General features: G+C 45.0%; 2 protein-coding genes across 2 annotated transcripts; both read left to right on the forward strand.

Annotated features, from left to right (window-relative positions):
• Positions 1–73: 73 nt before the first annotated feature.
• Positions 74–7,976, forward strand: LOC110528849 (cyclin-T2). The gene is made up of 7 exons (XM_036951636.1): positions 74–448; positions 1,111–1,192; positions 5,075–5,203; positions 5,305–5,365; positions 6,019–6,081; positions 6,275–6,689; positions 7,837–7,976. The coding sequence occupies exons 1-6, from the start codon at positions 291–293 to the stop codon at positions 6,331–6,333; spliced, it is 552 nt and encodes a 183-aa protein (XP_036807531.1). The 5' UTR covers positions 74–290; the 3' UTR covers positions 6,334–6,689; positions 7,837–7,976.
• Positions 7,861–12,918, forward strand: LOC118936321 (cyclin-T2-like). Its single transcript, XM_036951635.1, has 3 exons — positions 7,861–8,000; positions 10,061–10,155; positions 10,304–12,918. Exon 3 carries the CDS (start codon positions 10,331–10,333, stop codon positions 11,417–11,419), a length of 1,089 nt encoding a protein of 362 aa, XP_036807530.1. The 5' UTR covers positions 7,861–8,000; positions 10,061–10,155; positions 10,304–10,330; the 3' UTR covers positions 11,420–12,918.
• Positions 12,919–18,027: the final 5,109 nt, after the last annotated feature.

Raw genomic sequence — 18,027 nt, forward strand, 5'->3', positions numbered from 1 at the left:
GGAGCCGCAATATAATCTACACGCGCGGGGAACTATGGGATACTGGGTGTCTTCTTTTTTCTTTGCACGACTTTGAGCCTGCAAGTTTGGACAGAATGGACCTATTATCATATCCATGATTCTCCACAATTTGTGAGAGATTTTTTATTTGCTGTATTGAAAGTTAAAATAGTGCTAATTTGCTGAGAAATTGGTTTACTAGTCCTAGGAGAGTAGCCAACACGCATGCGCGTTTTGTTTCCTACGCTCCCTACCCCCTCGAGCCACCAGGGGCTAGTCGTTGGAGCGCAATGGCGGTGCACCGGGGACCTTCTTCGAAATGGCTCTTTTCCCGGGAGCAACTAGAAACAACGCCGTCCCGCCGCAGTGGAGTCGAATCTGATAGGGAACTTTCTTACCGACAGCAAGCCGCCAACCTAATTCAGGATATGGGCCAGAGACTCAACGTGTATCCTTTCTGAAAATGAGTCTTTCAGCCCGCTATGTGGCAGCTAGGCTAACTAGCCTCCAAAATGGTTGTGCCGTTTGTTAGCTTGGTACCTAGTAGCTAGCTAGCTTTCTTTGCAAGTAACTGAAACACAGCTAAATGTGTCCATTTAAAATACAAGTTGAATGTTTTACTTCGACTAACGTTATGTCTTGGTCGGATCACAAAATGTGATACTTAACGCAGTAACCGTAACCTTTGAGGTTGTTACGCTAGCTAGTTCTTCAGCTAACTTGATCGCTACCATGCTAACCTCGTTCTGTTATGTGATCAGCTAACGGTAGCTATTATTTTGGCCTGCTAGACGTTCGCCTTAGCAGCTCTTATCGTCTACTGGATGTACGAGTAACTATTAGTTAATCATTTTTATGAACATATATAATATGGTTTGTTATCTCACGAGGTAGTTAGTTGTGACATCTTGGTCAGCTGTGTCTCATTATTGGAGTAACGTTAGTGAACCTGAGCTAACTAGCTGAGATGGGAACAAAGCTAGGTGGATTGTCACCCAACTACCGGTAAATGACATCAGCCAGCTATGATGTTAGAATAGTTTATGCATTGATTGCAGTATTACTGTTGTTTCCGCATATCACTTGGAATACCTTAACCCTTGTATTCAGCTCTCAACTCATCATCAACACTGCAATCGTTTACATGCATAGATTTTATATGATTCACTCTTTCACTAAGTTTCATAGGAATGTAAGTAATCACCATCTCAATTGTAACATTCATTTTTTCATTTTCTGACTCGCTATCTAGCCTCTTCCTATATCTCTTTGTGCTGTCTTGCCAACTCTTATAGTCATTGTGCTTGGTGTGACAATGATTTGCAGCACAAACAGATCTGGGACAAGGCTAACTTCTATCTACAAGGGAGAGCAGATGGATTTTCTTGTTGTCTTGGGCAGTATATTTGGAAATAGCCATTTAAGTGCTCTATGCTCTGTGCTCCATTTAACGTTTAAACTATTTAATATAAGCTTTTCTATACATTTTAATGTGTAGCTACTTTTTAAGTAAATACCTGCAGTCAAACAAACTTGTACGTTTGAGTCATTTAGCAGATGCTCTTATCCAGAGCGATTTACAGTAAGTAGTAAGTGCACACATTTTCATACTGGTCCCCTGTGGGAATCGAACCCACAACCCTGGCGTTGTAAGCTCCATGTTCTACCAGCTGAGCCACATTGTACTACCTACACTAGTTCCCTACCATAGTTCCCCCAGTTGAGCTAGTCACATGTTTTGTAAATAGCAAAACTGGGGAAAGTGGGAGCAGGTGAATCCAACTGTGTATTGACAGAGGTCATGTTTTATGTTGAAAGTCAAGTGTGTTTTGCCTCAATAGAGTGATCGGGGATGTGCAACTATAGTTTTTCTTCGCAGAAAATACAACACATTCGGCAGAAAATAAGCATAATTTTCATCTGATGACGACAGAATTGCAATGCTATTTGGCTGGCAGCCACACAAGTAGGCTAAATGAGCTTACAATTTTAAAAAGCTATGTATTTTTTTTTTGCAAAAACGATGCATGGCCATCATATTTCTGTTTTATCATAGAAAGAATGTAGCCAGTTAATCTGGCGTTTTACCTGAGAGAAGTAGGCTGGCTACATAGATAATAGTGTCGTAGAAAAATAACTACACATCAGTCAGAGAGCTGTCTGCTGATAATGTGTGAATTCTCATCAATCAAATCACATTTTATTGGTCACATATTTAGCAGATGTTATTGCGGGTGTAGTGAAATGCTTGTGTTCCTAGCTCCAACACTGCAGTAGTATCTTAACAATACACACGTGTAAAACTATGGAATTAAGAAATATATAAATATTAGGACGAGCAATGTCGTAGTGGTATTTGACGTGTCAAAGCCTTTGGATGAGTTATCTGTACAGCTGCCACTACAGCTTGATCGGAGGGCCTGTTGCCCGGACCTCTGGCAGTCTCTATAGGGGTACCACAGGGTTAAATTCTCGGGCTGACTCTCTTCTCTGTATTCATCAATGATGTCACTCTTGCTGCTGGTGATTTTCTGATCCACCTCTAAGTAGATGACACCATTCTGTATACTTCTGGCCCTTGTTTGGACACTTTAACTAACCTCCAGCCAAGCTTCATTGCCATACAACTCTCCTTCCGTGGCTTCCAACTGCTCTTAAATGCAAGTAAAACTAAATGCATGCTCTTCAACCGATCACTTCCTGCACCTGCCCGCCCGTCCAGCATCACTACTCTGGACAGTTTTGACTTAGAATATGTGGACAACTACAAATATTTAGGTGTCTGGTTAGACTGTAAACTCTCCTCCCAGACTCACATTAAGCATCTCCAATCCAAAATTAAATCTAGAAGCGGCTTCCTGTTTCGCAACAAAGCATCCTTCACTCATGCTGCCAAACACCCTCGTAAAACTGACCATCCTACCGATCCTCGACTTCGGCGATGTAATTTATAAAATAGCTTCCAAGACTGCATCCAATTTGTTGAGTAGAGTTTATCACTGTGCCATCTGTTTAGTCACCAAAGCCCCTTTATACTACCCACCACTGAGACCTGTACGCTCTCGTTGGCTGGCCCTCGCTTCATACTCGTCGCCAAACCCACTGGCTCCAGGTCATCTACAAGTCTCTGTTAGGTAAAGCCCCGCCTTATCTCAGCTCACTGATCACCATAGCAGCACCGGCCTGTAGCATGCTCTCCAGTAGGTATATCTCACTGGTCACCCCCAAAGCCAATTCCTCCTTTGGCCGCCTTTCCTTCCAGTTCTCTGCTGCCAATGACTGGAACGAACTGCAAAAATCACTGAAGCTGGAGACTCATATCTCCCTCACTAGCTTTAAGCACCAGCTGTCAGAGCAGCTCACAGATCACTGCACCTGTACATAGCCCATCTGTAAATAGCCCATACAACTACCTCATCCCCATACTGTATTTATTTATTTATCTTGCTCTTTTGCACCCCAGTATCTCTACTTGCACATTCATCTTCTGCACATCTACCATTCCAATGTTTAATTGCTATATTGTAATTACTTCACCACCATGGCCTATTCTTTGCCTTACCTCCCTTATCTTACCTCATTTACACTCACTGTATATTATTTATTTTGTTCTACTGTATTATTGACTATATGTTTAGTTTATTCCATGTTTAACTCTGTTGTTGTATGTGTCGAACTGCTGTGCTTTATCTTGGCCGGGTCGCAGTTGTAAATGAGAACTTCTCAACTAGCCTACCTGGTTAAATAAAAAAACAAATCCTTGTGTTTTCCTCTCCGTTCTGGGCCCGTCTGCTTCTCCCCTCCGTTCTGGGCCCGTCTGCTTCTCCCCTCCGTTCTGGGCCCGTCTGCTTCTCCCCTCCGTTCTGGGCCCGTCTGCTTCTCCCCTCCGTTCTGGGCCCGTCTGCTTCTCCCCTCCGTTCTGGGCCCGCCTGCTTCTCCCCTCCGTTCTGGGCCCGCCTGCTTCTCCCCTCCGTTCTGGGCCCGTCTGCTTCTCCCCTCCGTTCTGGGCCCGTCTGCTTCTCCGTTCTGGGCCCGTCTGCTTCTCCGTTCTGGGCCCGTCTGCTTCTCCGTTCTGGGCCCGTCTGCTTCTCCGTTCTGGGCCCGTCTGCTTCTCCCCTCCGTTCTGGGCCCGTCTGCTTCTCCCCTCCGTTCTGGGCCCGTCTGCTTCTCCCCTCCGTTCTGGGCCCGTCTGCTTCTCCCCTCCGTTCTGGGCCCGTCTGCTTCTCCCCTATCTTCTCAGAGCAGGCAGGCTCGTTGGCCTAGCGACTCCAGACTCCACACATGCATAGCGTGTACACATGCTGCTCCACAACCAGTATTGTTCAGTTGCACAATGTCTCTAACATTCCCTTGTAAATGTACAAACTTACCAAAAAATGACTTTACATAAAAATTTTACATTTTTTTATTTAACTAGGCAAGTCAGTTAAGAACAAACTCTTATTTACAATGACAGCCTAGGAACAGTGGGTTAACTGCCTGTTCAGGGGCAGAACGACAGATTTTTACCTTGTCAGCTCGGGGATTCGATCTTGCAACCTTTCGGTTACTAGTCCAACGCTCTAACTACCACCTGTCGGTTACTAGTCCACTTCTCTAACCACAACCTTTCGGTTAAAGTCCACCTCTCTAACCACAACCTTTCGGTTACTAGTCCACCTCTCTAACCACAACCTTTCGGTTACTAGTCCACCTCTCTAACCACAACCTTTCGGTTACTAGTCCACCTCTCTAACCACAACCTTTCGGTTACTAATCCACCTCTCTAACCACCAGTCCACCTGTCGCTCCGCAGTAGCCCCTTCCTGTATATGTATAACTTTGAGCTGGGCTGCCTGTTTGAAGAAAACAACATGTTTTCTGCTCGATAGCATATTTAGCTAGCAGCCTCTATTATTTGTGCTCATTATGTTAGCATTCTGGTAATAGACTTCCAATAGGCGTTTTCAACCAGTTTTATGGCGCACCCTTGTGCATTAAGCCTGTAATACTGTAAATCCTGGGATGAGTGAAGGACGGTAGGACGATATGAAAATCTGGATACCGCCCAACCTTAGTGTCTTTATTTCTACAGATCATCTCCCAAACAACCTTGTTCTTGGCTGCGAAGGTGGAGGAACAACCTAGGAAGCTTGAACATGTCATCAAAGTGGCCCACGCCTGCGTCAACCCCCAGGATGCACCACTAGACACCAAGAGTAATGTAAGTGAGGCCTCTGTACCTGGGTGTTGTGATGTGGATCTCTTGTCATGGTGATACTGAGAGAGAGACACATTACAAATATGAAATCTGTTGAACTTTAGGCATACCATCAGCAAGCTCAGGAGCTGGTGATACTAGAAACGATAGTACTGCAGACGCTAGGTAAGGATCTGTCTATAGGTGGATGATACATGGAAACTTCATGGGCTGCATCCCAAAGGGCACCCTATGCTTTACACACAGTAAAATGCTTTTATTGTACAAGGGCACTACCCCAGTGGGCTCTGGTCTAAAGTAGTGTGCTACCCCAGTGGGCTCTGGTCTAAAGTAGTGCACTACCCCAGTGGGCCCTGGTCTAAAGTAGTGCACTACCCCAGTGGGCTCTGGTCTAAAGTAGTGTGCTACCCCAGTGGGCTCTGGTCTAAAGTAGTGCACTATCCCAGTGGGCCCTGGTCTAAAGTAGTGTGCTACCCCAGTGGGCTCTGGTCTAAAGTAGTGCACTACCCCAGTGGGTCCTGGTCTAAAGTAGTGCACTATCCCAGTGGGCCCTGGTCTAAAGTAGTGTGCTACCCCAGTGGGCTCTGGTCTAAAGTAGTGCACTACCCCAGTGGGCCCTGGTCTAAAGTAGTGCGCTACCCCAGTGGGTCCTGGTCTAAAGTAGTGCACTACCCCAGTGGGTCCTGGTCTAAAGTAGTGCACTATAAAGGGAATGGGGTGCCATTTGGGACGTAGTCGTGGTACTTTTTGGTTCATTTGCATCTGGATGGCCAGTGGGCTTTGGAATGTCTAATCATGTTCCATTCCATTGTTTTCAGGTTTTGAAATAACAATTGAACATCCTCACACTGATGTTGTGAGATGTTCCCAACTAGTGCGAGGTACAGCCTTCTTCCTGTGTCTTTCCATCTTATCACCTTCTCTCATCTTTGACACAAACACCCCGACACAGACACTTTTATTAAACCTCTCCTGTATGTAGTAACCAGTTCTAATAATGTTTATTTGATTTCATTCCAGTGCTTGTCTGAGATTCCGAGCTAACCTTTGACCCCTCTCTTCCTTCTATTACAGCAAGCAAGGATTTGGCACAGACTTCCTATTTCATGGCTACCAACAGGTTGTTATCCTGACCCCGCCCCCCCACTATGTTGCACTGTGATGGCACACTATAGCTTCCTGTACTGGCAGGTCCCCCTTCCTGTGTCCAACGCCCTCTTTGCGCCAGGCAGGTTTCTGGTAAACCCCTAGGGGTGGTACCGGCCAGCCAGGCTGCAGCAGTGCGGTGTATTGTACAAGGGCTCAGTGTTGGCACATAGGGGTTGAATGCACAATGTGAACGTGTTGGTGGTGCTGTAGACTGTCCTCACTGACCATTTGGTTGCTACAGAGTGCATATGTCTCCTCCTTCCTAAAACACAATTGGTAGCCTGAATATAGCTTGCCACTAAAGATCAGTGAAAAGATGTAAACTATAGCATCTGTCCCGGTAAGTATTAATAATGTTTTGTTTTTTTCTTGATTTATGTTTGACAAATAGAAGCTAATATATACACAAGGGTAACAAGCAAATTCTTAGTGATAATTGACACACCTAATACTCCAGTAGTAAAATGATCATCCATAATTCTCTCTAATATATGAATGACTTGTATGCTATAGGTATCCTCTTCTTTACCTTAGTAGAATATAAACATTACAGTTCATTATTTTCCTCAATTTAATTTTAGTAACTGTACTTGCCCTGACTTAGATGAATACTTTTGCTATCCTATCAACAGCAGTATACAATGTCTGGACAGAGGGCAAAAAATGTTAGTTTTTTTTACACAGTCAAAAGGATACTTCCATAATGAATGTATTGCCCAGATTTTTGCAAAGCAAGACGATTGAACCATTTTGGAAAAAGGACATTTTAAAAAGAAAGTTGACAAAGGTATGAGTGAGATGGCATAACTTGACAGGCTGGACTGGAACACAGCAGGTGGATGGTGGACATCAATTATCTCTAGGAAACGAGCTCGATCCCAATAAAATGCTCAGTACTCTCAAAGAACAAGTTTACCGTCTAGGTTGTCCTCAATGTATCAGTTTTCTAAGGTAAGATTCTGTCTGAAATGGTAAGAGAAACAGCCACGATCATCCATCATAGAAAACCACCGGAGTACGTGCCTCTGCCACTCACTCTCTCAACAGTCTGGAATATGAAGGCAGTATTATAATATGGACTGTATGCATGCAGATCAGCTGTACTCTGAGCTTTATTAGACCAGAGACATGGCTCTAGTCTAGAGACACCATAGAGATGTTCAAATCTCTCCTCGGGGACCCCCAGCTCTCCCACAACTAGCACAATCGTCAAGTCCTTGATTAGGTGATTCAACTTGTTAACTAATCGTCAAGTCCTTGATTAGGTGATTCAACTTGTCAACTAATCGTCAAGACCTTGATTAGGTGAATCCGTGCTCTAGTTCAGGGCTGTAACAACATTGAAATGTCTGGGATTTTCCGGGGAAAGGTTTGAAAACCAGTTCCATGGGGTCTTCAGCCATGTCCCAGGGCTAGTGCTAATGTCCTGTATTCCAACCCTAGAACTGTAGTAACGGGTGTCTCCTCTGTGGTCTTCCCTCCGACAGCCTCCACCTCACCACGTTCTGCCTGCAGCACAAGCCCACAGTCATCGCCTGCGTCTGCATCCACCTGGCCTGTAAATGGTCCAACTGGGAGATCCCGGTCTCCACTGATGGGAAACACTGGTGGGAGTATCTGGACCGCACCGTCACGCTCACACTGCTGGACGGTCAGAAACATTTGGGTTCTTATTTTAATTTTAAGGACAGTGGAATTCCACCCTCGTAGGGGGAAATTGGGAACACTTGATTGAAGGTGTTGAACCCAAGACCTTCGGGATTCTATAGTGGAATTCCACCCTCTGTTTATTATTTCTTGTTTATTCCGACTGAGAGTTGTCTTTGTCTGATGTAGAGCTGAACCATCACTTCCTTCAGGGTTCTAATAGTTGTCTTTGTCTGATGTAGAGCTGACCCATCACTTCCTTCAGGGTTCTAATAGTTGTCTTTGTCTGATGTAGAGCTGACCCATCACTTCCTTCAGGGTTCTAATAGTTGTCTTTGTCTGATGTAGAGCTGACCCATCACTTCCTTCAGGGTTCTAATAGTTGTCTTTGTCTGATGTAGAGCTGACCCATCACTTCCTTCAGGGTTCTAATAGTTGTCTTTGTCTGATGTAGAGCTGACCCATCACTTCCTTCAGGGTTCTAATAGTTGTCTTTGTCTGACGTAGAGCTGACCCATCACTTCCTTCAGGGTTCTAATAGTTGTCTTTGTCTGACGTAGAGCTGAACCATCACTTCCTTCAGGGTTCTAATAGTTGTCTTAGTCTGATGTAGAGCTGACCCATCATTTCCTTCAGGGTTCTAATAGTTGTCTTTGTCTGATGTAGAGCTGACCCATCACTTCCTTCAGGGTTCTAATAGTTGTCTTTGTCTGATGTAGAGCTGACCCATCACTTCCTTCAGGGTTCTAATAGTTGTCTTTGTCTGACCTAGAGCTGACCCATCACTTCCTTCAGGGTTCTAATAGTTGTCTTTGTGTCCGATGTAGAGCTGACCCATCACTTCCTTCAGGGTTCTAATAGTTGTCTTTGTCTGATGTAGAGCTGACCCATCACTTCCTTCAGGGTTCTAATAGTTGTCTTTGTCTGACGTAGAGCTGACCCATCACTTCCTTCAGGGTTCTAATAGTTGTCTTTGTGTCCGATGTAGAGCTGACCCATCACTTCCTTCAGGGTTCTAATAGTTGTCTGTCTGATGTAGAGCTGACCCATCACTTCCTTCAGGGTTCTAATAGTTGTCTTTGTCTGACGTAGAGCTGACCCATCACTTCCTTCAGGGTTCTAATAGTTGTCTTTGTCTGACGTAGAGCTGACCCATCACTTCCTTCAGGGTTCTAATAGTTGTCTTTGTCTGACGTAGAGCTGAACCATCACTTCCTTCAGGGTTCTAATAGTTGTCTTTGTGTCCGATGTAGAGCTGACCCATCACTTCCTTCAGGGTTCTAATAGTTGTCTTTGTGTCCGATGTAGAGTTGACCCATCACTTCCTTCAGGGTTCAAATAGTTGTCTTTGTCTGACGTAGAGCTGAACCATCACTTCCTTCAGGGTTCTAATAGTTGTCTTTGTGTCCGATGTAGAGTTGACCCATCACTTCCTTCAGGGTTCTAATAGTTGTCTTTGTGTCCGATGTAGAGCAGACCCATCACTTCCTTCAGGGTTCTAATAGTTGTCTTTGTGTCCTATGTAGAGCTGACCCATCACTTCCTTCAGGGTTCTAATAGTTGTCTTTGTGTCCTATGTAGAGCTGACCCATCACTTCCTTCAGGGTTCTAATAGTTGTCTTTGTCTGACGTAGAGCTGACCCATCACTTCCTTCAGGGTTCTAATAGTTGTCTTTGTGTCCTATGTAGAGCCGACCCATCACTTCCTTCAGGGTTCTAATAGTTGTCTGTCTGATGTAGAGCTGACCCATCACTTCCTTCAGGGTTCTAATAGTTGTCTTTGTCTGATGTAGAGCTGACCCATCACTTCCTTCAGGGTTCTAATAGTTGTCTTTGTGTCCTATGTAGAGCCGACCCATCACTTCCTTCAGGGTTCTAATAGTTGTCTTTGTCTGACGTAGAGCTGACCCATCACTTCCTTCAGGGTTCTAATAGTTGTCTTTGTCTGATGTAGAGCTGACCCATCACTTCCTTCAGGGTTCTAATAGTTGTCTTTGTGTCCTATGTAGAGCCGACCCATCACTTCCTTCAGGGTTCTAATAGTTGTCTTTGTGTCCGATGTAGAGCTGACCAATGAATTCCTGCAAATTCTGGAGAAGACGCCCAGCAGGCTGAAAAGGATACGTAACTGGAGGGTAGGTTCTGCTCTCACAACTGGTGTAAGTGTTTCAGCATTTAGCCCCCTAGTAGCTACTACTTCACTGTTTCATCAGATTGGTTTTCTGAATGATATTGACTGACATTTGGGTGTGGAATGGTTTGGTGTTGCCCTTTTTTTAACTGAATTTCACCACATCGTTATTCCAGGCCACACAAGCTGCCAAGAAGCCCAAGATGGACAGTCAAACGGGCGACACCTCCTTCCAAGGGACCTCCTCATTGGACGGCATCACCGGTGTGGCCGGCAGCAACTCATTCTTCTCTTCGTCTCTGTCAGACTCTGGGGAGATGGCTTCACTAGACGACATGTCTATCCCGTTCCCTCCCTACCAGGCCCTGTCTGGGGACCACGCTGAGCTGCTGGGGCTGGACCAGGGCCTTGCCTTTCTTCCTCAAGCCATCCCTTCAAAGTACCCATCAGGCAAACACGAACACAAAACGGCCAGTGCAGGCAAGCACCCACAGGCCCTACCCAATAACCCCTCGCCCTTCACGCGCCCCCCACAGAAACTCTCCCTGGATAAGTACAGAGAGAAACAGGCAGCAGACCTGCAGACCATGCAGAACGGTGTCCGAGAGGAGCAGAGTGGTGTGGACATGTACCAGTCCCCCGCCCTCCCTCACCACCAGTCCCATAAAAGACGCTCCCAGCCTGGGCAGGGTGTCCCCCAGCACGGGGACAGCAGGAGGGACAAGGCCAGCTCTAAAAAGACACGAGGTCTCCCACCACAGGCCTCGGCGGTTGAGAACGGCGTTGCGGCCAGCAACGAGGAGCTAAAGATGAGAATCAAAGTATCAGCTGAGAGGGACCAGGGCGGCCATGTTGGTGTCCCACAGGGCAAAGAGAAGTACAAAGACCACTCTGGCCCCAGCAGACACCCCAAGCACGGCCACTCGCACCCCTATTCCCTCAGCGGGAACGGCAGAGGGGCCATCGACCCCGCCCTGGCACTCAGAGTCCTCGGGGGCCATGGTAGCGACCTAGGGGGCTCCGGTTCCACCTCCAGGAAACGGGCCAACTCTGACGTCAGTAGTCATAACAACCACCACCACTCTGCTAAGAGCAGCAGGAGTTCCAAAGGGGCCGGAGGCTCCTCCCACTACTCTTCAGACGGTGGTGGTGGCCCGAGGACTGTGGAGAGACACCACGGTGGCCCGGAGGGGTCAAATGGAGTGCTGGGGTCTAACGGCCAACACACCGACTACAAAGACACGTTTGACATGCTGGACTCTCTGCTAAGTGCCCAGGGAATGAACCTGTAACTTCAGACAGAGTTAGTCGTTTAGCCTGGGTGCAGGCTGTTTGGCTCTCTTGCCAACTCCGTCCAAATATGTTTGGCTTGACATTTGAGTTGGCACGACTGGACAAACAAATCTGGATAGTAGGCTTGGCAGGAGTTGTTGGATAGAGAGAAAATAATTCTGAGAAAAAAATAGTTTTTTTATGATTTAAAAACAAGTAAAAAATGATTTTATAACTTTGAAGTTATGTGAAAGTAACTTCGTCACCCACCCAGTCAGTCAGTCCTGTCCACACACGGTAATAATTACTGATGCTTTAAGGATCTTCAGAAATGTCCACAACATGATATATACACAGTGCTGTAATGCTACTTGTCTGCTTGCTAAAAAAACCCCGGGAGCCACGTTCACTGGTTCTGTGATTGACAAAATTCCAGATTTTAATTCTGTTCTTTTAAGGAGAGATAAAGAGAAGTCTGCGTTTTTATTAGTTATTTGTTATTAATGATGTGCATGTTTCAATCACATAAGGGAAGATAGCAGCCTGGTGGCGGTTCAGTGTCCACGTAAATGCGTGTACGTTTTCGTATGTTAAGAAACAACCTTATTCCTTGAAATACTCAGGTCTTGAAACTTTTGATATAAAGAACGAAATAAATCTTCCTCTCTTGGCGTAATACCTGTATCTGTAGAGATGTATAACTTCTGTCATGTTGTTGGTTGAAGGCTGCAGAAGTACAGCATCTATCTTACCGTAGAGGCTGTTTCAGTGTGCTTGTCTTCTAATGGGAGGACACGCAATCCAACTCATCACACATGGCTAGTCAGAGGACATACAAAGGCCCTTTCCCAGATCAACACCTCATAGACCCTATGTGTGTATCCAAAATGGCACCCTATTCCTTATGTAGGGCACTACTTTTTGACCAGGGCCCGCAAAGTTCCCAGCTGGGAAAAACACTGGGTCCTGATCGAAAGTAGTGTACTACATAGGGAATAGTGTGCTGTTTTGAGAGACACCCTTTATGCGCTTGTGGGATCTCAAGTGCTTAGGGTCTAGGGGTCGATTGGGGACTGGACCATATGCTGTCTACTGTCCAACTAAGTGGATGCCAAAGGCTGTGCCTCTAAAACGTACGGCAGATTATTCTAGAGCTATAAAAGAAGTTTACGTTATATCTGCTGTGAAGTGCATTTAAAAAGATATCTCGGCATATTTACAAAAAGCCTTGTGATTGTAACAAGTCGTCAACAAGTTGCTATTCTTCAATATTGATAAATGTCTAATTAACCAACCGCCATCCTATGAAAAGATCTCTAGAGGTGATTGTATATAGGACTGCAGTTCTGAGTTATAACTAGCTAGTCGGTTGACTTGTTACACCCTCAGACCACACATTCTATTCTGCCATAACAGTGTATTAGGAGGTCCTAAAGCGGACACTATTGAACAAATCCTTAATATGTGTACTGGGAACCCAAATAAACGTGTAAAACTGTCGTTTTTACACACAAACACATCATGGTCTTGTGTATTTTATAATGGTTATTTGTGCTACCACATACCTCCACTGGGTGGTGCTGTTCAATCATTGATTAGTTGTCATCACTTGGTCTGGCAAAAAGACCATGGAGCAGTTATGCTTGCGTTTGCAGCCCAATTCTAATATTTTGGTGCTAATTTGATCTTTTGACCAATCAGATCTTTTGAAAGATTAAAATATATCGGGGCTCCGGAGTGGCGCAACGGTATAAGGCACTGCATCTCACTACAGTCCCTGTTTCACATCCGGCCGTGATTGGGAAGCCCATTGGGCGGCGCACAATTGGCCCAGCATTGTCCGATGCCTTCATTGTAGATAAGAATTTGTTCTTAACTGACTTGCCTAATTAAATAAAAAAATACAATAATAATATTGACCAGAACAAATCAGTCGAACTTTGCCTATTCCTCTCCGACCGCAAATATCAGGAAGTCTCTTTCGTCTGAAAACTAAGTGACTTCCCAATATGGATTCCATAGTTGCAATGTATTATTGTAGAGTTATGTCAAGAGAGAGAAGGGTCTTGGCGTGCCGCTACCAACACTTAACGGAACTAGCTAGCCTATTATAAGCTGTAGCTACGTGCAAAAGTGAACAATCTCTAACCAGGTTTCCATGATCCAATATTTTATTATGTGACTAATGTGTCTGATCAAACATCTAATGCAAATGGAATGTCGGTAAACAAAATACCCTAGACAAGGTGAAATCTATTTGTTTCGGTATTATGCGAGAAATGTCGGTGGAAACGATTTTATGCGCAAATATTGGTATAGTAACTATCATATCGAAGTATGAAGTACTTCTCGTCGGAAAGCATGCAGTTATGCTACAGATGAAATACATTATGAAATTCACCGAGATGGTGAAAGAGCAAGGTGACGAGCTTGATGCTCCTTTCCAATAAATATCGAGGTTCTTTATTCTGGTGACATGATAGAATAATCTCTCTCTGTTGTCCACAATAATCTGACCATGTAGGTAGTGTATCTGTGAGCTGTTGACTGCCAGTACCAGAGTGGGTACACTCGCTATATAACGCACTTTTTTTTTGTGTGAGAAATCATCAGTATTGTTGAAAATAATGGACATCCATTTAACTTGTATTATTTTTATTCGGTACATGCGAATATAACAGCAAAACGTAACTTTATGTGCACTTCGTCATCACACACAGACTTTTATAGGCGACAAGTCAATTTGACGGAAACATCACTGGTTAGGAAATGCGCATAATGTTTTAATGCCGTTTTTAAAAAAAAACATTCACATGAAGATTTCTCGCCAATCGAAAGAAAAGTGTCAATTTGGGACAAAATCTATCTGGGGGTCCAAGCCCGGTTTTGCCACCCGGTAGCGCCGGCACTGACCGTCTGATTAATGGCTGTTGTCACTCTATTGTGCTCCTGGATGTATTACGGAAGTAACAACCTGGTCTTATTTGGATCATCCAGGTGCTTCATTCTGCCAGCTCAGTACAGACTCAGCAGAACTAGCAGGTGTAGGTCGTTACATAGGGGATTCATATCATCATACAATATGTCCCTCAGTCAGAAATAAATGAATGGTTCATTTCTCCACAAAGTCCCCAGCTGGCAAAAACAATCATATGTTCTGGTGACAATGCAGTCTTGCCTTGCTCACAGAGTGCAAAACTCAGGCAAATATTTATTTGGTGAAACTTTGCAAAAGTGTCCCCAAATATAACTGCCCCCAAAGCTCCAGCTGTCCCTTTAAAAACTGGTTGAAACCAGCCAATTTTAGGTTTCCTCCCTTGTCATCAATAATTCACCATCTTTGACATTTCAACTAATTATGGCCCATAGTATGACCTATTTGAGCTGGGCTGTGTCTAGGCCAGGGCAGAGTTGGAGAGAGGACAGAGAGCAAAGTACACTAATTTTAGTGTTGATATCTAGGTTAACAAATACTATGGCAGCGAATGTAGAGAATATTCAATCAACAGTTGTACATGTGTTCAATAATGTCTCTATGACTGCATCCAGTGTCTTCAACAGTGCAAACAAACAGTGTCTTGTCTTGTGTGTGAGCAGATAAACAGGAACCACTCAGGCTCACAATCACAGCCCTCCGAGGACACGGGTGGCTGACCACTGGGTGAGTTGCGTGCCGTTCACAGCCTGGCTTGGTGAGTGTCTTGTTTGAAATTCCAGTCATCACCTCATCTCGTAATTTCTAATGAAGCAGAAGTCTCCTACCCCCCCCCTCCCTCCACCCCAGAAGTCTCCTCACCTCCTCCCTCCACCAGAAGTCTCCTCACCTCCTCCCTCCACCAGAAGTCTCCTCACCTCCTCCCTCCACCAGAAGTCTCCTCACCTCCTCCCTCCACCAGAAGTCTCCTCACCTCCTCCCTCCACCAGAAGTCTCCTCACCTCCTCCCTCCACCAGAAGTCTCTTCACCTCCTCTCTTCACCAGAAGTGTAATTAGTCTGTTGCTGGTGAGGTGTTGTTCAGCGCCAAGCTCAGCTCAGCTCAGCCTATTTAGATTCCCTAAAGAGCTAAACTAATGGTTTCTCTGGCTCAGGAGAGCTTTCATTAGAGACACAGTAATAACCCTTATGTCAGGAACAAAGGGCACCTTGGACCAGGGTTACTATGGAGGTAGTCCTTACCTTGGACCAGGGTTACTATGGAGGTAGTCCTTACCTTGGACCAGGGTTACTATGGAGGTAGTCCTTACCTTGAACCCATTTCAAACTGAATTGATTCAGACTAGTCTGAGATCAGATTAACTTGGGTTATTTCAGTGTACAGTAGTTTGTGTTGTGTAGCTGTAGTGTGAAAAGGACTGTGTTCTGTGTCTAATCTCTTCTCACAGCCACTGTGTGGACGACTGTGGACAGGTCTGGTCCTCATTAAATGCATGTCATTGGCTGTGTGTTCATTAGGCAGGTGACAGGCAGGGTGAAGGGGTGATTGAAGAGGTGCAGAAAGTGGTGATGGGGTGTCTGTATCCAGGGGTGACAGAGGTGTTCAGACTGCTGTCTGTCTGCAGCTCAGTAATGATATTTAGGGCCTGCCTGCCTGCCTGCCTGCCTGCAATGATACTTAGGACCCCCCGTCTCTCCCTCAATTCAATTTAAGGGGCTTTATTGGCATGGGAAACATACATTGCCAAAGCAAGTGAAATAGATAAAACAAAAGTGATATAAACATTTCACTCACAAAAGTTCCAAAGGAAAAGAGACATTTCAAATGTCATATTATGTCTGTATACAGTGTTGTAATGATGTGCAATTAGTTAAAGTACAAAAGGGAAAATAAAAAACATCAATATGGGTTGTATTTACAATGGTGTTTGTTCTTCACTGGTTGCCCTTTTCTTGTGGCAACAGGTTACAAATCTTGCTGCTGTGATGTCACACTGTGGTATTTCACCCAGTAGATAAAGGGAGTTTATCGAATTCTTTGTGGATCTGTGTAATCTGAGGGAAATATGTCTCTCTAATATGGTCATACATTTGGCAGGAGGTTAGGAAGTGCAGCTTAGTCTCCACCTCATTTTGTGGGCAGTGAGCACATAGCCTGTCTTCTCTTGAGAGCCATGTCTGCCTACGGCGGACTTTCTCAATAGCAAGGCTATGCTCACAGAGTCTGTACATAGTCAAAGCTTTCCTTAATTTTGGGTCAGTCACAGTGGTCAGGTATTCTGCCGCTGTGTACTCTCTGTTTAGGGCCAAATCACATTCTAGTTGACTGTTTTTTGTTAATTCTTTCCAATGTGTCAAAGTAATTATATTTTTGTTTTCTCATGATTTGGTTGGCTCTAATTGTGTTGATGTCCTGAGACTCTTGTGGTGTCTGTTTGTGAACAGAGCCCCAGGACCAGCTTGCTTAGGGGACTCTTCTCCAGGTTCATCTCTCTGTAGGGTGTGTTTGTGTTTGTGAACAGAGCTCCAGGACCAGCTTGCTTCGGGGACTCTTCTCCAGGTTCATCTCTCTGTAGGGTGTGTTTGTGTTTGTGAACAGAGCCCCAGGACCAGCTAGCTTAGGGTACTTTTCTCCAGGTTCATCTCTCTGTAGGGTGTGTTTGTGTTTGTGAACAGAGCTCCAGGACCAGCTTGCTTAGGGGACTCTTCTCCAGGTTCATCTCTCTGTAGGGTGTGTTTGTGTTTGTGAACAGAGCTCCAGGACCAGCTTGCTTAGGGGACTCTTCTCCAGGTTCATCGCTTTGTAGGTGATGGCCTTATTATGGAAGGTTTGGGAATCACTTCCTTTTAGGTGGTTGTAGAATTGAACGTCTCTTCTCTCTCGTCACATGAGCTATAACGAACAGCATTAAGGTATGTATTACTACAGCAATATAAATGAATCTACCACCAACTGGGAAATGTATGAATTATACTAAGCACCTTGTCCTCTCTTTCCCTGGATCCATTACTTTGTGAATTGATTGTGTTTTTGGTCATCATCCTCTTCTCTGCATGCAACACATCCTGGAGGTAGACTACAGAGAGCCTCTTCAATAAATAGGCTTAGCCAGGGATGGTCTATCATTTAACAGGCTTTGGTTTAGCACCTGAAAGATATCTGCTCCCTGTATGGTACTGAAAGGATGGTTACTCTATATCCCATCTAGAGATCACTTCCCTGTATGGTACTGAAAGGATGGTTACTCTATATCCCATCTAGAGATCACTTCCCTGTATGGTACTGGAAGGATGGTTACTGTATATCCCATCTAGAGATCACCTACCTGTATGGTACTGGAAGGATGGTTAGTGTATATACCATCTAGAGATCACTTCCCTGTATGGTACTGGAAGGATGGTTACTGTATATCCCATCTAGAGATCACTTCCCTGTATGGTACTGGAAGGATGGTTACTGTATATCCTGGACTTTCTGACGGGCAGCACCCAGGTGGTAAGAGTAGGCAACAACACGTCTGACATGCTGATCCTCAACACTGGGGCCCCTAGGGGTGTGTACTTAGTCCCCTCCTGTATTCCCTGTTCACCCACGACTGCGTGGCCAAACACGACATCAACACCATCATTAAGTTTGCTGACGACACAACAGTGCCTGATCACCAACAGCGATAAGGGAGCCTATAGGGAGGAG

Source organism: Oncorhynchus mykiss, chromosome 18 (assembly GCF_013265735.2).
Source record: "Oncorhynchus mykiss isolate Arlee chromosome 18, USDA_OmykA_1.1, whole genome shotgun sequence".
In the NCBI taxonomy this organism is placed as follows: Eukaryota; Metazoa; Chordata; class Actinopteri; order Salmoniformes; family Salmonidae; genus Oncorhynchus; species Oncorhynchus mykiss.